Source organism: Pundamilia nyererei, unplaced genomic scaffold (genome assembly GCF_000239375.1).
Source record: "Pundamilia nyererei isolate P.nyererei 1_Seehausen unplaced genomic scaffold, PunNye1.0 scaffold00015, whole genome shotgun sequence".
NCBI classification, from domain to species: Eukaryota; Metazoa; Chordata; class Actinopteri; order Cichliformes; family Cichlidae; genus Pundamilia; species Pundamilia nyererei.
The window spans coordinates 5,901,852-5,927,251 of record NW_005187416.1 but is presented as its reverse complement, the minus strand read 5'-3'; the positions used below and the strand labels follow the sequence as shown (position 1 = coordinate 5,927,251).

The 25,400-nt window shown below is 42.7% G+C and overlaps 1 protein-coding gene across 1 annotated transcript in view; it reads left to right on the top strand.

Annotated features, from left to right (window-relative positions):
* Positions 1-8,457: 8,457 nt before the first annotated feature.
* The window catches only part of dbn1 (drebrin 1), a 114,615-nt gene continuing 97,672 nt past the window's right edge, over positions 8,458-25,400 (top strand). The window contains exons 1-2 of the mRNA XM_013908866.1: positions 8,458-8,781; positions 8,928-9,215. Of these exons, the coding sequence (XP_013764320.1) occupies positions 9,133-9,215 (83 nt within the window). The 5' untranslated portion in view covers positions 8,458-8,781; positions 8,928-9,132. The remainder of the gene's footprint in view (positions 8,782-8,927; positions 9,216-25,400) is intronic.

Below are 25,400 nucleotides of genomic sequence, written 5' to 3'. Positions count from 1 at the left end.
AAACATTGTTTATACTGCATCACAGTGGGGAGGGAGGCAGCTGCAGAACATATCCTCCTGAGAGTTGGTGCAATAAAAGAGTTCAGAGGTGTAACAGGGCCTCCTCCACGCTGGACATGCTTGAAACGCCTCACCTGTAGGAGGCACCCCAGTCAGATGTTACTGTGGCTGGATGTGGAGGAGCAGCATCTCCGTTTCAGAGCTCAGTGAGAATTACCTCTGTGTAATAAAATCGAATGGCACAGCGAAGAGGCACGAAGCCAAGAAACAGCTGAGACCTGTGATTAGAAAGTAAGCCGGCCCCCAAACTGATATGAGCTGACTGAGGCGGACTGATGGCCGATAAAACGTTTTCAGCATCAGTTTGTCGCACAGGTAAAAGCAAAGAAATCTCCCAAAACCTTCACATCCTCGCCGCTCTCAACCTTACTGACGACACGCCTGACGGAGGAGTCAGAAGAGTGAAGGGTCGCTTGCGGGAAGCAAGTTTGCCTCGCTTAAAGCCAACGAACTCCTGGGAGGATCCGTCACACGAGGCTGGATGTCATTGTTCACCGTGTTTGAAGGCGAGACCATACTGCCCATCAGGCCCCAACAGTGGAGTCTGGAGGTGGGAACATTGTGGTGTGAGGCTGATTTTCAGCACACAGCCAAGGAAAATAAAGCTGCTGCAGCGGCCCACTCAATCACCGAAGGAATCTGTGGAAAAAAGCAAAAGTTCACAGAAGTCAAACTTTCACATTCATCTGGAAGAATGGGATAAAAATACCACCAGAGCAACGTTCCTAGTTTCTCCAGGAACACAGGATACTGAAGGAGTCCAGTTAGCAAATTAATCATCTTTAACTGGGTTTAAACTTCAGCTTCTCCTTTTTTGTCCCTTTTTCAGGTCTCGTGATGTTTCGTGTATGAATGAGACGGGACCAAAGAACGATTAATGCCTGGTGATGTGAGATCTTCGGGCTTTTCCTTTAAAGCTCTGTGAAGGTGCTCTCACACATGCTGGTTTAAAGCTCGCGGTCACGGCGTTCAGAGCTGATCTTCAGCTCGTTTCACCCCCACACAGTTTTTTTATTGCTCTAATCTGTTTCAACATCCCGACGCCTCTTTACTTGGACGGAAACATTCGGAGCGTCTGATCTTCATAATTTCTTGATAAACATCTTTCATTTCAGAGGATCCAAACGCGTCGAGTCATCGGAGGATGCAGATTTAGGAGCTTAGAGACAAACTAAATGACAAAGAGTTTGGATTTGTGGAGCTTCTATTTGATCCCAAAGGAAAACTAAGAGACGTGACTGCTGATGGACAAAAGGGGAGACGCTCTGTCTCACACACAGACCACAGATGGGAAGTGAACCTCTGCTTTTCCTTTGTCCTCCATCTGTCCACGTGTCTGCCTCCTCCTCCAGGCGTCCCGATGTAGATGCTGATCAATGGATCAATCGATACCCCGCCGTCACACAGCAGCGAGGTTTGGACAAAGGACCAGAGAAACCTTTTGTTTCCTCCAGTTTTTACTGCAAAGAAACAGCAACGATTTATCTGCTGGAAACTACAAAATAAGAGCGTGTGAGATTGAACCAAACATCCTGTGTGTGCGTGAACGTCACAGATTCCTACTTTTTCTGTTCCTGCGTCTTATTTTCTTTCACTGGAACCAAGTGGATATGAGACTCGTTTAAACGAAGGAAAACAGAAAAGACTAAGACTGCTTCTGTGTTGAGCAAAAACTGAACTGCACGAATCGTGAGTTTAAATACGAAACCCTGAGTGTGAGAGAGCGGTCGCTGTTTAATCCCAGTCGTGAGGTCATTATTTTCAGTACTGACAAAGGTGGAGCTTCTGTCTTCAATGTCAGAGTGAAAACATCAAGCTCATTTTGGAGGATTTCATCTTTGACGGTGCAGCGAGGAGGAGACGGAGGAGGGTGGGACTCAAACCCAGGTCGCTGTTTTTAACCTCGCGGTGTCCGGCTGAAGTTTGGATTTTGGGTCACGCCATCTTGGTTTTTGGAGACACTGGAGTAAAGAAACAAAGCGTGCAGCAGCGTCACACCAAAGAACTTGCTACACTCGCCTGTGTCACCTCCACCTGTCAGTCACACAGGCCACGCCCCTATGTTGGAAAGAAAAGGATCCTGTTGGCGGCCCTCATGAGCTCAGCACCAACACAACGACCACAAAGGAAACGTTTTCTGCCCGGTACGACGGCGGCCGGGTAAAAGAGGCCGATGGTGCAGAGTCAGATTCTGTTTTAGTGCCTTGCTGAATGGCGCCGGCGTTCGTGGTCCTCCAGGATGCTCGGTCTCTCCCTCGGCGCAGCAGCTCGTCCTTTCCTTCTGCCCATGATGGCTTCTCTCCTTCGGCCTCCTCCACTTCTTTTCCCTTTGTTTTCCTGATGTGACATCATCGATCCGACCCTCCTCGTCCTCCCGATGAAGCACGTCGACACGTTTCCTGTTTGTGTCCCAGCTTTGCTTCCGTACACGAGGACAGGTGTGAAACCTTTCTGTACTGTTGCTGTGAGTTGGGCAGACGACGAACTCCAAAAATGAAACAATCATCGACCTGAAAGTCAAAGATTTTCACAGTTTGCAGTTAAAAGTTTGACGTGTTTCTGTTGTGCTTTGTGTTTCTATTCATTCAAAACATAAAATAAAAACTCAAAGATAATAAAACTGTTTTGACTCAGCACACCGACATGCTGTAATCGATCATCGATCGATAGTCCTGATGTCGGCAGCGTCAGACCCAGCGATGCTGCTCACGCTCAGACCTCGTCCTCTGACTGAACAAACGAGGGGCGGGACTAGTCTTCATTCTTCGTTTTCATCCAGCAAGCTGAAAGTGAGAAACATCACAAACAGATTTTTAAAGGTTAAAAATGACAGCTCAACACACTCTGACCGACGCGCCGTCTTTTAGCTCCGTTTTTGGTCTCCTTCACCTGTAAAACCCCTGACAGACCCCTTCAGCTCCACACAAAGCCATGAATAGTTTCACGTGTCGAGCCTTCATGCTGCTGTTAGGCCGAGCAGAGCGAGCTGTCAAAAACTGTCACGTGCATTTGGAAAAAGCTGCAACGCAACATTTAGGATTCAAATATACGTCACACACGGACAAAGACTGTACATAAAAGATGGACGTGGCCATTAGTTTCTGGATTTTGCGTTTGGAAGAAACAACTTTGGTGCGTGGACCACTGTCCTGTTGCTTTTTCTGTCTGTTTGTTTTACAGTAAGAAACCATATTTGGATGATACTGGAATTTTCAGGTAATATTAACAAACTTGATTAATCAAAGTAGCCACGCCCCTAAATCCAGTATCCAGCTGGATCATTCGTGAGCAGGAAACTATCCACTGAGACCAAACACGCTTAATTCTGCTGGACAGCTGAACACAGGAGTGTATGAGGGCGGACTCACTGCTGAAGGCAGCCCCAAGAGTCCTCGATATAAATATGTAAAACTGTGTGTGTTTCTGTTTGTTTGTATATGTGTCCTTCTTACTGCTGTTACACCCACATTTCCCCTCGTGGGACAATTAAAGGATTTTTCTACCAAAGTGGCCACGAGAAGAAATGAAAATTAAAATAAAAATGAAAAAGATTATTTTAAGGCTGATTTAAAATTTGCACTCAGAGAAATGATGCTGTGCAAAATCTTTTTTTCTTTTTTAAACTTGTCCGATTCTGCATCAATTTTTCCTGTTTTTCCGCCTCTACACCAGCTTTCATTAAATTCATCTCGGCAGGTTTTTTGTGCCTAATCTTGAATTATGGTGCACAGCTGAAAATAGTTTTTTTATCAGAGACTCGCTGTACCCACTCCCACAAACCGGCCGAGCACAAAGTGTTTCAGTCGTCTGACAGCCCGGGGAGAGAACGCTGGCAGTAATTTATGATCCCATGATGCATCAGTACTGTGAGGAGTAAACACGTGTGCACGGTGTCCTGGTAGTGCGGAGGTTTTTGAAAGGTGGTGCAGACTTTTGCAGTCGTGGTAAAGAGTCTGAGCAGTTATTTAGTGTGGAGCTAAAGGGTCGCCTTGCATGCAAATAAACACAAGAGGAACGAGTGCAGCGGGGTTCAGAGAGCTGAATGGTGGGCCGAGGGAGTTTCAGCAGCTTCACCTTGAACATAATCGCTGTCTGTGCCAATTAAAGCGCCACCAGCGCCCCCGCCCCTCCTCCATTATCCTCTGGCCTCTGAGAGCCGAGGGAAGGTATGTGGGCTCGGCGCCAGCCGGCGGGCCCGCTTGGGAGACAAACACCGAGGCGGCCTGCGTGGGGTTCAGCTCTCTGAGGCAGCCTGGTTTCCACAGCAACGGCCACCGCCGCCAGCTGGGAAAAACCTCCTAAATGTCAACTTTTCCAGGAAACGGGGAGAAAAGAACCTCATTTTAAAGTCTCATTGCTTACAGGGTCCCCAAAAACCCTCAAAGACGGCTTCGAGAGACATTCTTGGGCCATTCGGTCATCAGAGATTCGTTTTGTCCGAGTTTGGCGTCGTTAATCTCCGTCTTCAACCAGATTTTATAGCTTTCATACAAACCTGATGTGTCTTTGCACTCCCCACCACACTGTCAGTGTCTGTTTGTACTTGACTCACACTGTAAGAACGTCTTCTGTTTGTTTCACCTCGTGTGATTGACAATAAAAACTCAGGCTCTGTTTTTTGTTCCATGTGAAGAGTTTAATGTCGGATTTGTGTGCTGCTGCCACACATATCTCACATATTTCACAGATTTTCTGTGGATTTCATTTGTCTGAACTTCAGCATCGTAACACAGCAGCTCCTCTCAGTCAGAGCTATGCCATCACATTCACACGTCTGCTTTCAGGATGCATTCAGGGATCACCTGTAAATTGTAGCTAAAACAAAATAAAATTGGTTTCAGGTTAAAAGAGCCTTGCAGTAGCAGTATGTAACCCCAGTGTGCCCATGTTCACCCTCAGAGTGCCAAACTTACCCAAAATTCACCAAATTCTTCCTTTAACCCTGAAACTCTTAATCTGAAAACCAGACAGAAATGAACTAATGGGTTAAAAGTTGAATCATCTTTTATACATTAGTTTTTGGCCTCCATGTTTCGAAACTTCAGCTTTAGCGTAACGCCTGCTGAAATGTTAGCTTCCTGAAGTCAGAGGTTTGGGTTATCAGCCAGGTTAGCTGACACACGGACACTGAAACAGCATTTTTATGGACCCTGCGGCCGCCACATCCTCCTGTAGAAGCTGCAAAGGACTCAACGGTCTGAGTATTCATGGCTGAACCAGAGGAAATCTCCAGACAGCTACAACAGTAAGAAAAATAATGCTTGGGTTCAGATTTCTGTTACCAACTGAGTGGTGGCGGCTACTTTCAGGGACCTGCAGCACGGTTTTCTCTGGATGCAGCCACTCTTTGTGCAGACGAGAGAGCCTGACGTCTTAGTAATAAGAAAAAAAACAACCTTTGTGTGTACATGTGGTGATTAAACGTGAACATAAGAGACTCAGGAATGCATTAATGCCACTGAATGTCCTCACAAAGATAGTGAAACAAGTGTGTGTGTGTGTGTGTGTGTGTGTGTGTGTGTGTGTGTGTGTGTGTGTGTGTGTGTATATTAGCTCCTCCCCCTGCACACAGAGTGGAGCAGTCGCCCCAACAGGAAACATCTTTGGCCCAAAATACGAGAACCGCTCAACCAAACGACCTGAAACTCAACACGGAGCTCCTCGACATCCTCAGAAACACACCAGCTGAGTTTGAAGTGCATCAGCTGACCGTGGACGCTTTTGTCCATCGATCTGTTTGAAGGTCAACATGAAGAGCTGCTGTCAGTGCAGTAGTCTCCCTGTAACATGTTTGTTGGCAGCATGTCATACTCAGGTACATTTCTGCACTTTAACGTGAACATTTTGGTCCTTTTCCATTTATAGTCGTTGGAACATCGACCAATCACATTTCAGCAGGTAACCTGAAAACTAGCCACTGTACATAAGAACTGATGCCTTTTACAAGTTCACTCATAGCTTCTATCATGTGTTGATTGATTGAAATCCACTGTGATGTTGTTAAGAAGCAAAACTACAAAAAAAAGTCTTTGTCTGTTTCTGTTCTCTCAAAAATTAAATCACCACAAAAGTCTGAAGTCGTGCTTCACTTGGTCCACAGATGAATCCACTAAAAGCCCAGACCTCCCACCGTCCTGCTGATCTGACCGACAACACGTTTAAAAACGTCTGCGTATCAGCGATGAGTCTGACACGTCAGCAAACAACGAATGACACACAATTCATACATGTTAAAAAACAAAATCAGGCTCAGGTAAGCAATCTGTGGAAACTGTTTAATGTTCAAATGTAACTTTATTCATAGAAAGCAGACTCAACATTTAATTTCTGTGTTATAGTCTCATCTGTGTTTCTTTGAATGAAGCTGTAGTGTTCATGGAAACAAAGTCGACATCTGCCTGCCTGCGCTGCAGTTTTTCATCTGGTAAATACTTAATTCAGATGGAGCAGAGTATTTATATTAATACTAATGTTGAAAACACAAGAAACAGAATAAACTGGTTTTAACTGTTAACTTCACCCGGCTTCAGTAGTCAGCTTGTTTCCTGCTTCATGTACAAACTGCCTCCAAACCATCCACAAAACACTGGGAGTGCGATCTGGCGAGCGGTCCTGAGGCTCGTCAGGTCGTTTTGTTGCTTTAATGAATTTATTATCAGCAGCAATATAAAATTATGCACAAAAGGAACTACTAATGTAAAAAAAAAAAAGTTATTTATATATATATTTAATATATAAATATTATTTTATTTACTCACACCACACAAAATGTAAAATAAATAAATAATAATATACAAAAATCAACTATTTACAATTTAGCTTTTAACTATTTCAATTTTCAGATGTTTCCTTTTAAATTTGTTTAAAAGGAAACAACACAAAACACTGCAAACCACAACACAATAAAATGCGACTGTAACCCCCCCCCCCCCGCGCAGCGCTGGGCGGAGGGGCGCAAACTCCCATCTCTGCTCAGCGCCAACACAATGAGTGCAGCGTGAAGCAAAAAAAGTGAGAGAAAGAAAAAAAAATCTTGCATTGTTCACTGAAAGAGTCGGCTCTAAGAGCCATTTCGTTCGCGACCGACCCATCACTACTGGAGACGGTCTGAGTCAGGGATTGGTCTGAGGAGGCGGCGGTGCCATCGGGTCCTGCTGACTATTCCTCACAAAAAAAAAATCAGCCCACAGAGGCTGACAGAGGTCAGCTGTTCCAGCTGTTGAAAACAGCTTCAGCTGCTCCTCAGCGCTCATCATCTGATCTGCTTTTTAAAACAGGACCGCCATGCTGGAATCCATAGCAACAGGCAAACTTACCAGGCAGCTCTGCCACTTATTGGTTTTCATGAGAGACTTGTTATTAAGAAAACATGGGACCCACGTGCCTCCAGACGACTTCACTAATGCACCACCCGGCTGATGGAGGCTCCTTCTGAAGTGGTTGATGCCCCCATTACAGGCCTAAAAAGGTTTTTAAATCCACAGATTGTCAAAGAAGAAGCCCTGAATGCTAGGAGGAGGAGGAGGAGGAGGCCACCTTTGGTTACTGCACTCACAGTTTGAAGTCTAAGTGCAGCCATCTTGGTTTGTTTGGAGCTGGAAGTGACCATATTTGGACAAGAGGGTGGAAGTGATCAGCTACTCCTAGCAAGACTGTTTTTTAAGCTAATGCATCACACTGACACTGCACCCTCTAATAATGAGAGCTAAATAACAGGCTAACAAACTCTTAGACTTTAATTCACCCAAACTTAGAGGACAGACTTCAAGGATGCAGCACAGCAGCACAAACTCTGACCGCAGGTCGAGTTCAGTGACTCCAGACAGCCAAGGCCGAGACTAGCAGCTCCAGCTCAAACCTGAAGCCTCAATCAAGTTAAAAAAGAAGCATTTTAAAAACAATCACCTGCCGTGCTGCAATTATAAACGAGAAAATGGTCCACAAAGACCCAAACTGTTTCTGTAAACGTGCTTATTTCTGCTGTAAAGTTCAACATTTTTATGTGAAAGTTTACGACAGGAGCCTCTGGTGGCCACCAGAGGAACTGCAGGTTTTCTTCCACCTGATTATTTCGCCAAACTCTGATCAGAGAAACTTACAGAAAACACAAAGTAGGCACACAATGTTTCATGTGTTACTCTGAGGAAGATTACAGACTCCTCATCACTCTGCAGGTCATCAGCTAATGAGAAGGTTGGCGGTTCAATTCCCGGCTGCTCCAGTCTGCGTGCCAAACATCCTGATCTGTTCATCACTGTGGATCTTAGACCAAAAGCACTTAGATGTAGAAAGGTGCATGCTGGGTGCTCAGGAACCCTCCATTTACCAGTTAAAGCCCCGCCCACAGAAAAGCTTACATCACAGGTCACTCTCACCTGGTGCTGTTCCAGCTGGCAATGCTTCACATAATGAGATCAGTAACTCCTGTAAGCCCAACAGCTTCACTTCACATAGTTTTTTTTTGTTCTCCTGGACCTGTGTGATGTCACAGGGAAAGACCAGAGTAGATTAGAACAGAATAGAAAAAAAACTTTATTATCCACATCAGTGGGAGATTGTCTTTGGTTCACCAAATTAAAAGACTGAGTGACACTGCAGAAAGCAGAGCATTGTTCACGAGCAAACCTTCAGAAAAACAGCAAGTTTGACTTTCACACCTGGTTTCGTACTTATTGACCTCCTTTACCTGATATTTCCTCTTTGCTCGAGCTCCTTGTTTTTGTAAGTGCTGTAAGACGATCTGAGTACAGCACATGTTAAACAGTAACAGCAATAATGTAAAAGTAATGATTTACCACGGTGACACGCACATTCACACAAATCTTCCTCCTTTCGGACAAATTTAAACTTTAACTGTTTCTGTGCAGCTGCAGGAGTTGAAAGGTCGGCACTAGGACCCATCGGACAGCTGACCGGCTGGTGATCCGGCGCTAGGACCCGGCGGACACCGCGCTCCTCTCTTTGTTTCCACCAGTCAGCGCCTCCTCCTCCTCCTGCTGCTGTCGTCCTCCTGTAGTCTCACTCCGAGTCTCTCTCCATCAGCAGCGGCTGGATGCTTGCAGGGACGGAAACATGGCTGTGAATCTCGGCAAGAACCGGCTGGCCCTGCTCACCGCCTACCAGGACGTCATCGACGAGACCACGGACACCGACTGGTGAGTCCCGCGGCCCTGCTCTCCTGTCCTCTCCTGGTTCTGCTCCCGCTCCTCTCACGGCTCCTCTCGGGGTTTCGTTGTTCGGGTTGTTGCGCGCTGAGGATGCGCAGGGCAGGACTGGGGCACCACCACCTTCATCATCATTGTCAGTACAGCTGGTGTAAAGTAGGGACGGAGGGGGTGCGGTTGTTTCGGGTCTGCAGAGAGTTTGTGTCAGAGAGCTGCAGGTCTTTTTTTTTTTTTTTTTAGGGGGCGGGGGGGTCCCGAGCTGCCCCGCAGTGCAGACTCAGCGGGGAAATGTGCGCCACTGTGCGCGTAAAATGCGCTTTGTTTGCCCTCAGTCCGCCGGGACCGGCTTCACTCCCAGCTGGAAGCAATTTCAGGCTTTTGTGCAAAGCGATGCAGAGGTGTGTGTGTGTGAGGTGGTCCAGAGATACTGATGAGCCCCTGCATCCTTAAACCAGCAGGAAGAGGGGCGAGGCCGGTGGGTGGGATGGAGGGAGGAGGGGAAAGAAGGGGTGGAGGCTTCCATCATCCCCCTTTGTGGCGTTTCTTCACTGGGAAATGGTGCAAGAGGGTCAGTAAGGAAGTTAGTGAAGTAAAAAATTATTCATTTGGCCTGCCGAGCAGTACGGTGGCACAACGGTGCAAAACACAACGACACTAAGAAAAACGCAACAACTTTTTAGAAACATCAAATCAAAAAAACGCAACAGTGAAACCAAACTGGACTTTGTTTTGTAAAAAACCAAACCAAACCAAAAATACAACAAAGAAGTAAAACTGTGAAGCAAAAGAACAGAAAAGTAAAAAACAAAATAAAAACACAATTACAAGCAAATTTTTTTAGTCGTGTGTAGGAAAACCCCGTCAACATTCAGGGAAAGAAACAAACATCTCATGACATTCCAGGAAAAAATGTGACAACATTGGGAAAACCCCCAAAACGATTAAACATTAAACCAAAAAAAATGAAAACATGAGATTTAAGAAAACAATAACATTTCACAAAAGCCCGACAGGAAGCAGGAACAGCACAAAAAGGAAAAATCAGCATTTTGAAAAATGACTTTTGAACAGGAGACCAACACAGGAAGTGACTAACAGCAGTGTGGTGATCTGAAACTATAGAATAAGAATAAGAACAACTTAATTTATCCCGAGGGAAATTCTTTTGTCATGTACATGCTCAAAGCAGCAGGAGAGACAGAGGAACAGATAAATAAGATATACAATATATACAATCAGAATAGTAGTATACAGTACAGAAGTGGGCGGGCCCAGAGTTAAAACTCTCTTGACTTCAAGGCGATTGAAGTGATTTTGTTTACTGAAATATAACGTTTGGCTATTTGTTGATCGATCAGTATCGGCAGTTACTGCGGCCGATAAATAAAAATGTAAAGAGTAAAGAGGAGAAAGGAGAAGCGCCCTTCAGCCATGTTGTGAGTGTTGAGTTGGGCAAAGTGCAAACGAGTAAATAAAAATACATAATAAATGTCTTAAAGAAAAGAATATCGGCCAGTATATCAGATCAGTAAAATCAGCAGATATCAGTATCGGTCTTAAAAATCTGATATCAGTCTGATATCAAAAACATGAAAAAATCAGTTTTCAGGTGTGTTGTGTTTGGCACCTCTAGGCTACCATACAGCAAACCATGGCCTGAGTAAAACTATGTGTATTTGAAGTACTGCTCCCAGCTGCTCCCTAATGGGATCAAACCAGCAACCTTTTGCTGGCAGATGTGTAAACCACCACACTGGAGCTGCTGCACTGAAACATTATTATTAATATTTATTAACAGACAAAGATCAGGCTTTAATCTCTAATCTTGGAATTTTATATAACAGCTTTTCTGTCTATGAAGAAGGCAAACAGACCAGCGCTCACTGGTTTAACAATGACTCACTCCCACAGATCAACAGCCCCACTGGCTGCAGTGATGTATTAAAGTAAACGTTTATTGCATGGACTTTGGTGCTGAAACACCAAAAGCACTCTTAGGTTTAGAGTTTGTCATTTCGTAGCCGAGCAGGAAGGTCACCGAGCTGAATTTCCCCGGCAGCCTGTGAATCCAGAGCAGCAAAGTTTTAGGTGAATCCCAGAGAAAAAAGAGGAATTTCAGAAACCTCGGCCTGGTTTTGGTGCCGGCACGTCCTTCCTGTTCTGTCTGTGTTTGACTCAGAACAAAAAGGGGAAGGAGCCGATTTGTTTAGTTTCAGAAGCTGCAGCATGTAGAGGAGCTGGTTAGCTTAGAGGAGGTAATATTTGACTTGGACTGCAGGTTTAATGTTAAACTCCAGCCTCTGTCCTTGAACACGATAAGGCAGCAGTCATAACAGCCCCACCTGCTCCCCTGATTAAAAATCAGAGGTGTCCTTTGTGAAAGGTTGTTTGGACACAAACGCTGAGTCTGAAACGTGAACCTGAGCCATCTGCTGCAGGTCGTGAGGCCAGGTGAGGTCACGAGGAAGCCTAACCGCCTCACTCAATCTGTCCACAAGGGGGCGTGCAAATGGATGGTAATATATTTTTTTAGTTGATTAGCTTCGACAACAACACGAAGGCTTTTTTAGTGTTACCACAAACCGAGCAGATCATTGATCTATTATTGATAAATGATTAAACCCACGTGATCACACGCTGTGCTCGTTGTCCTGAGGTGGGAGTCGCTCTGGTTGTTGTAGTATAGTTGCAGCTACAGTTGAGCAATATGTTGCCCTCACCCAGCGACGTCAGCAGGGTTGGGCTGGAGTTAGAGATTTTGTGGTCCAGCGGTTAGACGAACGTCTATTGTTTCTTCTCGGGTTGGACAGTGCAGCATTTGTTACTCACGACACGGTCATCATGGTGTTCTCAGATTAGATTAGGGTACGTTAATGTAAGCGCAGCCATCGAGAAGCTCTGATGTATAAATGTCTCAGCTGATGAGCTCTGTCGCGGTTTCCGCCTCACAGGAACAACGGTCTCAGGTCCAAACCCAGCCTGGTGTCTCTACAGGTTCTTCACCCAGTCCAAAATCCTTCATGGGGCTAACTGGTGACTCTGAATTGGCGGTTGTTTGTCTGTCCAGGTGTACCCGCCCACTCGCCTCAGCCTGACTTAAACCTGAAGTGACGGGAAATGGATGGAGGGTACCTTTCATTGAAATCCATCTTTTCCTTTAGATCTGACAGTTTTTCCAAAAAGGTTGAAAAAAAAGAAAGGCTATAGCTTAAGGGTGGAGGTTAACCTAACCCCAACCTGATGTTAAGACAAAAATATTCCAGCCACCCACCAACAGTCCAGTGTGGACGCTGGTTTCTGTGGCTGAGGAGGTCGAGGAAGGGTCTTTCAATCAGGATCCACTCTATAGTTGTATATTGAAGTGTCTGTGGGCAGCATGTTGAACTCTGAGGCTACGTCCACACGTACACGGGTATTTTTGAAAACTGAGATTTTCCGTTTTCGTTTTAAAAAATAATCCCGTCCACACGTAAACGCAGAAATGAAGGAAAACGCTGCTAGGAACATGCCAAAGCAGCAGATGGCGATATATTCCTAACCGTGTAGAAATGTTGGCCAATTAGAAGTCTAGAAGCCTCGGTGGGAAATAGTAAACAAGGATGGGGCATTGAAGGTGTGGAGGGACAGTATATGTAAGCATTTAAACACTGCAGAGAGTAACAGTAACAGTTTGTAGAAATTCATTTCACCGAAACAATAACGTGGCGCACAGTGTGATGTCAAAAAAGGCGCACACCTTTGACGCTGCGTTTTCTCCGTTTTTCTCGTCCACACGTAAATGCAAAAACTGAGTTTTCAAAAATATCCACCCTGGCTGGAGTTTTTAAAAATCTTAGTTTTCAGTGACCGAAAACGCCGTTTACGTGTGGACGAAAGGTGCAAACGCGTAGAAAAATCTGCGTTTTCAAAAATACCCGTGTACGTGTGGACGTAGCCTGAGTTGTTCTGTGTGACAATGTTTGACAAGCTAACTATCTGGGACATTGTTTTGAATTTTGAGTTATTTTGTCACCGTTTTCAGTCACTAACTCAGCGTTTTGACTCATGTGGAGCAAAAACCAAAACTCTTTTTCAGTGGCTGCAAACAAACACGCTTATTTGTGAGAAAACAAACGAAGCTTATTTGCAGAGCCAAAGTGCGCTTTGTGCTCTCTGAACACGCTCAGGTGATGTGCGGTAATCTAACCCCAGCATGAGCTTCAGTCACAAATGTAACACATGAGGAAACGTGAATGTTTCTGTTTCATAAGTAAGAAACTTCATCACAGCTGTTTGAGCAGGTTTTGAGATTTCCAGCATTCAAACAGTTTCGCTGGCTGAATCATCAAAGAGCCGCAAGGCTCAGTGTGGGATGTGACCCCAGGTGTCCCCAGCGTGATGATGGGAATGAAGTTTGCTGTTCGGATCGTTAATAATCTCATTTAAAGGTCTGTGGAACCAAAATTTTAGATTCTGATTCAGCAGAATCTGAATGCTTTTACAGTTTCAGATTCTGGAAGCTGAAATCTCCAACAGTTCATCAGAGTTTCACTAATATGGAGGTTTGTTTAAAAACTGAGCATCAGAAACAACAGAGGCGTCTCTGTTGGGCTGCTTTTGGTTTATTTACAGCAGATTTCGTCATCGATACAAAGACAGACATCGAGGACAAATTTCCACCTCTGTTCCCGGAGATGTGCGCTCGTCACAGCCTGACACCGAGCTCTCCGAGGGTGCAGAAACATCGCTGTTCAAGTGTTGATGGAGGCAAGAAATGATGCTTTTTCCACCCTCGAGTCTCTCGCGGCGTCACCAAACTGTAAAAGTGTAAATTACGTGTTTGTGTCAGCTGAACTGCTCGTGCGAGCTGTCATGTTGAAAGGTTAACGTTTCCTATAACGGCGTTCGGATTTAGTGGGATGATCCAGCGGGGCAGAGAGACGATGCGGAGGGCCTCAGGCCTGCCCCCGTTTTTCACACTTGATGGGATTCAAACAAAGGCAGAAACCTCCAAACACGCTGACCCCAAACAACACGGGACCCCCCCAAACACCTTCCACACCACCGCCCTCTGCCCTACTCTGCTTTCCCAGAGAGCGGATTTAGGAGCTGGATAAATGCAGTCTCTGGAGCCCCTCCTCAAATCTGGTTTTTCGGGCACACCAGTCCAAATAAGACGAGTTCTTCTGACCTGGTTTTGTCGATAAAATAATAATGCGTTTATTTATCTCGCAGCAGCTTCACTGCAAACAGAAATACCTTTTTTCCTGGAATTTAGACGTTTGGGACTATTTTTGTGTCAGTCCACCTTAAACAGGTTAAACGTATTTCCCTGTAGTCTGCATCCGTCTGTGTGGTTTCCCAGAGATGAGTGCCTCATAATAAAAATGATTGAACTGAACGTCACTCGGGCTCTAATAAGAAACATTATTTTGAAAGCAGCAGTGTCCTTTTCCATCAATCATGAAACGACCCGACTATAAAAATGAGAAATTTTTGTTTTTCAAATGTTGATGATGAATCGGGGAAAGAAACGTTCAGCAGGCTAATCGATGATTTTTGGATAAAGCTTCGTCGTCGTCTCTTGTAAATCTTTGTTTCTGTCGTCCTGTCGTGGCAGGACTCGGTCAGGAAGCTGTAGAGGTTTGTTCGTTAATTACATGCCGCCCTCACGTCACGCTCGTCCCCCGTGAACAGGTCTTATCTCGGCCTCGCTCGCTCGAACATCCGTCGAACTTTAAGCTTCCCCCTCGCTCTCATCATCGCCTGCGGCTGGTCTCGTCCGTCACAGGCGGATCGGCCTTCAGAACGCCATCAGCCGCGAGGGTCTGAGAGCAGCAAGTCGAAGTGATAACGTGCGGGAGGCATCCAGATGACAGATGAGTCGGCAGCATCGCTTATTCGGTCGGGGAGAAGCGTGAAGCTCCGTCCCTGCTGATAACAGGACAGACGAGGCCTCTGTTAGACTTCATGAACCTCGGAGCGTCAAACACAAAGGAAACATCTGCGTGATGAGTTTGGGTTTAATGATGGCGTCAGGGTAAATGGATTTATCCTGAGCAGCAAACACAGTCCCTCCTAAGGACAAAGACATGCAGAGAGAGCGCTGTTTAAGTGTAAAATTACCAAAAATCTAAATTTACTTTCCTGTTTTAGTCCGCATTCAAATATCTGAGAAACTATAGACTCACATCCACAGACAGCTCCTTCAGGATTAACCCTGATGACTTTAGTGACCCCTTACGATTCATGTGGTGCCATTATTTTTGGTTTTTGACGGATTAAATCGAGCATCACCACTGTGAGCATGTTAGAAAGCTAATTAAAGCCTCACAGAGCTGCTGGCACGACTGCGCACCACTCCCTAATCAGTATTCAGTACCACAGGGAAAAGTGGCATTACATTAGAGTGTAAAGTTCTTGATTTCTTCATTCAAAGATTAATCTAATCAGGCTTTAAGGAGGTGGTGCAACAGACACCGAAGTGCATGTTAAAGACCAAAGAAAACATTATTGTTATAAAAATATTTTTTTTCATCCACCAGCAGTCCTGACATCTAAAAACACTACAAGTAAAAAACGAAAGGCAACAAAAAAAACTTTCTTTGTAATGTCTGCTTGTAATTTAAGAAGTGCTGCATTTGGGTAAAAGTATTACCAATAACTCAGAATTAGAGGAATAAGTGTTTGTATGCGTCAGCTGTATGAAAGATGGAGAAAATTAATAGTGAAATGAAATTATACTTTGTTAATATAGAAGTTAAATAAAGCATTGATGGGCTGTAAACAACAAGCTGTGCTATTATTTTTATTTTTAATAAAAATAAAAAGGGACTAACAGCACAAACACGGTCTAAAGGTTCAGGTCAGGGACTCTAGTTAGCTGAGGACTAGCTAACAGCTAGTTAGCTTGTGAGTAAAGGTAGCACTTACTTTAAATTTTAAGAAAATCAATACAAATGTATGAATTACAGTTTTTATAAAAGTGGAAATTAGTAAAAATGATCAAAATTATTTTTTATTTCCTGAAGTGTTTTCTTTGTTTAAAGCTTCCTGTCGGGTAATGCATGCTAGCAGAGTTAGCTTGTAATGCTAACTCTGATGTATAGGGTGTTAACTATATTAAACTTGTATATAAATTGATATAGTAAAACCTGTCACTCATTAGTTTGTGTTCTTCTATTCTGAGACCCTACATTTGTTTTAATATTAGTGTATCTGGATAAAATGTTTTTATCAGCTAATGTTTTTTTTTTTGTTAAACTAGCTTCATTAGCAAGCATAGTTTACGGTGATATTAAATGGATAACTACTAATCAAAACGCTTTATCAGATGTTGGACATCACAAAACGGTTTCAGCATTCATTCTCACAGCATTAATAATTCACTTTGATGCAGTTCAAACTTTGCTCTCAAGTATATTTGTCGTAAATTTGTAAATAAATGAACTCTGGAGACAAATTGTTTTTTGTAGCAGGCTGTAAACATGTTCATGGAAGCTTGAATGTTGCAACTGAAGATTTTATTTATTTTTGTTTTTTTTTACCGTCTGTAACTCACAATTTTAGGTTGGCATTTCAAAATTTTGAGGTAACTTAAAATTTTGTCTTCCTCTTACAAAAACGTAATAAAATTTCCAGTTGTGTATCTCGACCTGCCTAAAACTGATGAGGACAACTGAATTTGTAAGACTGAAGAGCTCAAACAGACGGTGATGTGCGGGAGGAGGCTCTGGCAAATATGAAGCATGTTACATCATTTTTAAAGTATGAGGGCTTTTAAACTGATAAGACTGGGTTGTTCACTGCCTCAGAGCATTGCAGGCAGCGGTAATGGGCGACTCCTGAAGGGTGAACATTAGGATGAGATTCCCTCTCCAGCCTGTTTATCATTAATTCATCCGCTCCCTGAAGCTAAAAGAAAGGAATGTTACCTCTTGAACCATAAATGTCAGACTGCAGTGAAGGTGACACTGTGAAAAGGGCAGCGGGTGAATCAGGGTTGTCCGATATCACAAAATCCACAAACCGCTTTCAGTGGCTGCTGATTGGCCACAGGCTGCTGTCATATGACCCTTTGACCTGTCCAGCTGTTCGAGGAAGCCATTACCTGACGAGTCACCTCAGACAAAAGAAGAAAATGGTGGAGAGAGGAGCTGAGCAGCAGGTTGAGTCTGTTGGTCTCAGATAGAAGACGTTTGTTGGACTGCTCACACACTTTGGCATATTTCTCTGAGATCATTTTAACGCGAGTTGTTTATTTACCCCTCAGGAAGGTCTGAATTCAAGGTCGACCAAACAATGCTTCACAGCAGAGCCGAGGTCAAAGGAGAAACAAAACACTGCTGGAAACAGCCTGAGGCCGTGTAGTTTAATAAGTACGGCTCGTGGTGTTCTTACTTATTACCTGTTACAGGCAGGTGACGAAGGAGAAACCTGAATGAGCTGAACATACCAAAAGATGACGCTGCCGTTCCCACGTCACCAAAACTGAACCAAGCTGCACACATCTGAAGTCAGGCTTCAGACTGTTGCCCCTCAGCAGGCTTCCAGAAGCTGGCCAATAAAGAGGGTGGCCCTTAAAGACACAGCAGCTAAAACAGCTTGTTCCAGGCAGCGTAAAGTGAGGGTGTCGACGCGCTGTACTAGCTTTGCATGTTCTACATTACAGTAAAGTTGTATGTGAACTGTTACTGGTAATGTGTGCGTGTCGTCATGGGAAAATGACTCCCTACAGACGTGACTTTATTGGGAATTACCACAAAAGATGTCGCTGCTCAGAGATGGTACTTTATGGCTTCTGTGTGAGTTATGCAGGTCATGGACAGTCTGTCAGTGAGAGGAAGCGTAAACATGAAAGCTGCATGTCTGGGAGGTAAACTGGGGTTTGCTCTGCAAACGACCATGACAGCAATAATCAGACTGTACAGGAAATGGCTGGTTTCTGGTCCTGCATTCGTCCAGAGCAGTTACCCTACCCTCTACCAAAAACACATTTAATGGATCATCTGACTGATGACAAATAGATTTGGAGGTTTAATCTCTGACCTCCTGAATGTGCCCCTTCTTTCTTTTTGTCTCATCATCATCTGCTCTGCTCTGTTTTTCAGCAGAGAGAGCATTAATGTGCCTTGAGAGCAGTTAGTAGACATGTTGTGTTTTCACCGTGATCTCGCCGCTCTCTCTGCACTCTCTCAGATTAATATAGAACAGGGTCAGTGGTACAACATGCAAAAACACGGGCTTTCACTTTCATCACAGCAGCTTTGTAAAACACAGGTCGACATCATCCTTCAGCACTCGCTTACAGCTTCCTCACTTACAGGAGCAAAAATATACAGAGCTAAGAAAAGGCTGGTTTACAACCAGAAATGTGTCTTCGTTTTATTTATGTCTTCTATAAATATGCATATGTGTCTTTGGAAACTTCTGCATAAATTTCACCAGTATGGCATGTTAGAAAGTGGAATTTTATTTATTTTTTGCGTTCTGACTTGATTTCAAATATCCAAAACAAGCTTTTAAAATCAGAATAATTCAAATCAATATTTTAGTTTAAAATCTGGCTAGCAGTTTAAATAATTAGCTAAAGTGTGGATAATCTGTTGAAATGTTCAGTTATCAAGCACAACTGTTAAGATTTTTTTTTTAAACATGATGGTTAAAACAGTTTAAATTTAGCTAAACTGTTAATTACCAAGAGTTTATATTTTAGCTAATAGGGCAAATAAACTAATGAGGTTTTAGCTAGCAAGCTCAGTTATTAGCTAAACAATAACTAGCAAAAATTCTAATGTAAAAGTTTAAAATATTAGAGAAAAATATTCTTTATAGTTAAGTAGCAACTAAAAATCTGGCTAAACAACTGTTAGCTAACAAGCACAAGAGTTTGGAGTGCTAAGGCAGTTGAAACAGTTAGCCAAAAAATGTTAATTAAAGGAATTGTTAGCTAAAAGTATAGCTACCAGTTTCAGCTAAAAGCGTATATATAAACTGTTGAAATGTTTAGCTAACAATGGCAGCTGTAACAATTATCTTATGTTTATCTTAACAGCTGCTGTTGAACTGTTGAAATAGATCAATAAAATGTATGTTAAAAAAGAGAAATTATTGGCTAAACATGTGGATAAAAACTAAGATTGTAAATTAATGGTATGAATAAACAAGCGCAGTTGTTAGCTTAATGTCTTAAAAGTATTGCTAGCAGCTGAAATGTTTAACTGAAAATGTAGAAGTGAAATTGTTGGTTAACAACCACATTTAAGAAGTTCACTATAATGGTCACTATAATGTAATGAGGAGCTGTTTAATGGCAGATGTATTTTAAGCTAATATTCAGAAGTTAAGATAGTCAGCTAAAGAGAGCAGTTTTATTCAGATTACCATTTATAATCCAAGTATTGTTAATCTAGTTTGAACTTCTTATCTTATTTAATCATAAAGGTTGGTGTTGATGGCGGAATTACAAATGAAAAAGGCTGGAAACCACTAATTCTGTCATTTAACGATGTAGGTGTTTTTATAGTTGGCCAGTGCCTCTTCTTCCTTCCTCTCATCTTCTTCTCACTCTCTTACTTCTGATTCCTCCCCCTCCTCTAACAGTTGACATTTATATTTAGGAACTTAGCTGATGCTGTGAAGTCGAGTGAGATTTGATGGCTGCTTCACCAGAATCAGCTTAAATAAATCATGTCAGTGACGTTCGAGGCAGCCAGCAGTGAGGAGTGTGAGCAGCGAGGGAAAGGGAGGCGATGATGGAACTGAAAAGCAGGAATGCTGCCTCAAGACATGAGAAGAAAGTGGAGAAAAAAAAACATAGAAAAGAGGCCTGACCCTTTTAATTGGTGTTAGTTTAATGAAGAAATCAATTAATTTCAGTGGGTTTGCTTTCATGGATGAATCATTTTCAAAGGGTTAATTATGTAAATTTTGAAGAGTGGGTTGTAGCGAGGCCTCTTGACAGTGTCCAGAATAGAGGAAGCTGGTAGCGCTGTTTGTTTTATGTAAGCCTGGCGTGCTCGAGTGCAAGCTGCTCCACAAAGAAGGGATGATGTGCAGAGTGTTATGTAACAGGAGCCTATGCAGAGGTGTAGCTACCCCTCTAAAGTGTAACCATCTCCGTGCAGGGAGATTTACTTTATTCCCAGCTCGGAAGTCAGCCATATTGCAGTTTGTCATATCTGTGGTGTTTACTTTAAGGGAGCACCTTCCCCCGGGTAGCTTAAGCACTCTCTCTGCCATAAGGATAAATTCAGGGAACAAATGTCCCAGTGTCCTTCGATTAGTGCATTTTTCCATTATGTCAACAAAATAAACATCCTTCTAAAGTTAACAGCGATGATTGCTAATTCTTCTTCGTCTTAATTATTGTGACGTCTATATAAAACTGATCAGGGAATGTTCTGGTTAGCTACCAGTTAAGAGCTGCTATTTTATTTGTTAATTTTGTTAGCTAAAATTAACAGGTAACAAGTAGAATAGTTATGTAACATAAACATAGCCGAACAGTTACCTTTGGTTCATGTAAAGTAATTAACAGCTATTATATTGAATAGCTGAAAGGTTAATTAAATGGCAAAAGCATAACCTGTGAATGGTAAACATAATGTTATGCTAAGAGTATATAGTAAACTGAAAGTGTAAAATTATTTAACAGATTAAAAAAAATTAACAAATGATTTGATACGCTTGTTTCGTACTTATTGGAATCATCCTCGGAGTCCTTCTGTCGTCAGCCATCTTGGCAACAGGAAGTTATTTCAGAAAGAACCAAGCCACGATTCTGTTTAAGAATTCCCAAGTACGTTTTTAAAGCTTTTTAGAGTTGTCCATGAATATTGAAAGCTTTAACCCTTTAAAACCGGTCGGAGCGGGCATGCTCTGCTTTGCGTAACTATTTTTAAATCCCGGCAGCACTGCAACCACATAAGCTAGCGCAATAATTTTTTTTGCATATGAAACCGGAGGAGTTGTACTTACATCTTATGCCATCAGCTTGTCCTCGGTCACAGTTTCCTTCCACATATAGCTTTGCAAAAACTGCATAAAAAGCGCTTGCAGCAACAAAAACATAATATTCCAGAAACACGCTTTGCCGATCCATCAGCTGTTCATAACACTTCCTATGTCCATCAGCGTGAACTATCGCATGTCCGCCATGACCTGCCCGAAACCGGAAGTGACGTCATTTTTGCGGAAATGTCGTTTTTTACCATCAGGGCCTCATGAGCCTATACTTGTGTTTTTAAAAGTTATCTTTGACTTTATGACTTTCTGTGTCGTTTCTGGGATGCTTCATATTGCACTGCTGGAAATAGTTTATTTTGATGCACATGCTGCTTTTTTTTGCAAATTTGCAGTATAATATTTCGTTTTTCCTGCAGTGTATAAAAATTGGTGTATTTCAAAAATAAAACTATGAAGACACTTAAAATAAATTCCCTGTGGTGGGAAACTATTTTGTGCAACTTTTTTTTATTTACACTTTTGAGGGATAAGCCTCTTAAATTTCTCTAACTACAAATATATGTTAAGAAAGCAAAAACGATTTTAAATTTTTTTTGTAGTTTATTTCACTTTTTTGCAATTTATGTAATTTCTATGCACTTAATGCATACATATTATTAAAATTTAGGCTGTAATGGTTGTATTGATGTATAGCAACTTGAAATGCTCCCAAAAATGGCACCACAACATGTAAAAATATAATATAAGCTCTGGCAGACTTGGTTCTATGGTAGGTCTTAAAGGGTTAATGAGTGCGGGGTCGAGAGGGCAGTCGAGAGTAACGTTACGTCGCAGTCCAGAAGATAAAACAAGCAAATCAAAGGCAGACAGACTTCAGGGCTTACGGGGATAATCTGACACTCAGATAATGTTTCACTTGCCAGATGTGTGGGGGGAAAAGCCTTACTGGTGTTATTAGCATTTCTGCAGATCAGGATTAGCAATTTTGGGTGGTTTGAAAGACAAATTTCTCCACTTTTATGGAAAACAAAAGGCAGATTTGTCTGTATGTCTGAGAACAGAGGGATGTCATGATTGTATCTTCCCGTTGGGGGGTGCATTTGGTGGTAAAAGTGGGTCTGCAAAAGCAAACAAGGACTCAAGGTCTCTTTGCAGTGTTTGCTTTTCCTGGAGCCTCGATGAAGGGTTGGTGGACTGATCCTTTTATAGACGAAATGTTTCATCAATGTTTCATTGATTCATCAATCAATGAATCCTGAAGAAATGTGTTATATTCTCATTTGTGGACTGGACATGAAGCTAAATGTAATTCTTAAAGTTTGTTATTTATTTATTTGACAGGCTGTTGGTATGTGGAGACTGAAAGCAAACAGGCTTGAGGCTGATTTGGGATGCAGAGTAAACCAATTAGGGCATTTGGTGCTGAAGGCTGTGTTTGACCCCAGGCATTCGCTATGCTAACAAGTAGAGGGGGTTTCTGTTCTTATTGGACATTTTTGAGAGCTGTACTGATGCTTGAGAGTCCTTCACCTGGATTTTTTTTTTTTTTTTATCTGGAAGCCAGGGAAGGTCTCCAGTCAGATTAAAGTTGATATCAGTGGTGACTGGATTTGGGTGTTTTCAAAGGGATGTGCCTCAGATGAGATGAGATTTATGGGAGTGTTTTGTGCTCCGTCAGTGTTAAATTGCCCCTGGTACCTCCCTGCTGATCTGCCCTCCTCACTGACTGATATTTCTGGTTTAGGTTTTGCCTTTTTCTGTCAGATCTACAGAGCATGACACAGATGGGTATGATCTCCACGACGAGGCTTTGTTTCATTTTAATCACAGAATTTAAAATGTAACCGTATTGATTGTTTAAATAGTTTTTCTTACAGCTCAACTACTTTTGCCCTTGAGAGTCTTTTAGAACAAATAAACACTGTCCAATAAAACTTCAACATGAAATACTTGGCACTGTTACGCCCTGTCCTGATTGGCAGATCACTCCATTAACAGCCACAGCTTAAATTATAACCTGCTTTATCATTTATTTTACCCCAAAATGGAAACTTAATTTACAGCATCATGCTGCAGGGAAAGAGACTTGCAACTAATAATGAAGATCATAAACACAGTTTATCGAAGTAATAAAACAAGCGTTAAACAGGTTTCTGATTGACTTTTATGTAATTTGGCTTCTGTCAGAACTTGGTGCAGGCTCCCCCTACTGGTCATTAAAAGTATCCTTTTTATATTAGCAGTCTGTGAATACACACACGTGGATAAAACGTGTATGCAATATTAATACTGCCAAATTACATCAACGGGATTCAATTGCATCTGTAGAAAGAGCTGTTGGCCCCTAAAGGAAAACCACCATGATTATATTAAAAGTATATAAACATTCGTTTTTCTGTGCCTTAAATATATAGACAAAACTTGTGCACGTGCTCCTCTTAAAGGCTGATTTTGAGCAGAGAAAAACTCTCCATCAACACCCAAAAATGGTTAGCTACGATTTCCTCTCCAACAGAGAGGTTCATTACGTTTATTAGAGAACATAATTGGCTGAAATAAGCACAGATTAAACTGCCAGAACTGGGGGAACACGCTAGAACAAAATGTTAAGCTGATGTTCATGACCACTGGACTGCTGCATGCTGGGAGGCGTTCCATTACATCCTCACCCTAAGGCTGCTAGCTATCAAAATAGGCACAATTGACCTTTAATATTAAAACCACAGATATTTAGTTTCGAATGCGTGGTACTGCTACTAGATCTGCAGCTGCTAATTATTAAATCTTACCTAAGAAGTCTGTGACATAGAAACTGCTGTTTCCCTGAGCCCAGCGTGGCGTCCCCGTGTTGTTTCTTTGGTACCCAAACATATTCATTTCACATGGACAAAAAAAGCAAAACAGCAGAGAAAAGCAGCAAACTGATATATGAAAAACCAAAATGAACAATTGTTAAGCTTTTTGTGCAGCTTGTAAAAGAGACCTTAGAGGTAACCAGCTGATTCTTGAATAATTAGTTTTCTTTTGTGTGAACATGAATATGGAGCAGGGGGAATAGAAGGAACATGTTTTAAACCACGAGTGAACATTGGTGTCTACATCTGCTACACCCCGCTGAGCTGAAAGCCGGGTTTCTGTTAAATGAGCAGCGCTGAGGCCAATTTAGAAAAGCGTTGAGTGTCAGTAGAGTGAAATGAAACTCCAGGCGAGCGTCGGGCTGTCGTCTGAAAGTGAGTTCAACGAGGGAGCGTCGAGGTACAGGAGAGAGAGCCTGCAGATCGTAACCTCGGAGCTTCTCTGAAATACTTTCCTCTCTGTGAGTCATTTGCACTTTGCCCTCGCAGTTTGGTAGCAGAAGGCAACGAAGAAGAAGGAGAGCGAGATTAAATTGGCCAGAAAAGAGAAATCGGCTCATATTTTTAGCTTTGCTTTCACACATCAAAATTCCAATACGAACTTGCAGAGCTCAGCTGGCTCGTGCAGTTAGAAAGCAGCCAGATATGATGTGAGAGACTTTCTTTGTTTCGTTATGCAGATACGTCCATACATCCCTCATAGATCTGAGTGTAACGCTGCTCTGCTGGTCAGTTTCTAATTCAAATCGTAGCAGCTGAAGCTGTGGAAATCCTGCTGGAATCAGAACCTGAGCTGGAAATTAAGTCTGGCCCAGTTTTGAATTAATAAAAGAGCAGGTTTGTGCAAACGTTTCCTCACAAACGTCTAAAAATAGGCACTCTTCTAATAAATATCCAGTGTGGTTTCTGTAGTTTAATGATTCGTGTCAGTGGATTGTTTGGACGATTGGAGTCGTGGGGGGTTTTAATCTTTAATTACTGCTCGATGGTTCACTCCAGACCCGTCATCCATACTTTAATAGAAGATAATGTCTTTATGGAAAGAATTTTCAGGAATCGAGTTCAGGATCTCGTCCCGATGTGTTTCTGTTGGCTTCATCGACTGATGGCCTCCATCCATCATGGAAGTTTGAGGTCACGTTTCTCAGCTGGAAAGGGGTGGAGCTGTTCAAGGATCTCTGGGTCTTGGAGGAGAGTTGACGTAGCGTCTGCAGTGATGAGGATGCTGTAACGACCTGTTGTGGTGAAGAGGGAATAGAAATGTCATTCATTTACTGGTCAGTCTAAGTTCCTACCTTCACTTGTGGTCACAACTTGTGGGTCGTGATGGAAAGAGTAAGGACATAAGCAGCAGAAATGATTTACTGTGATGAGT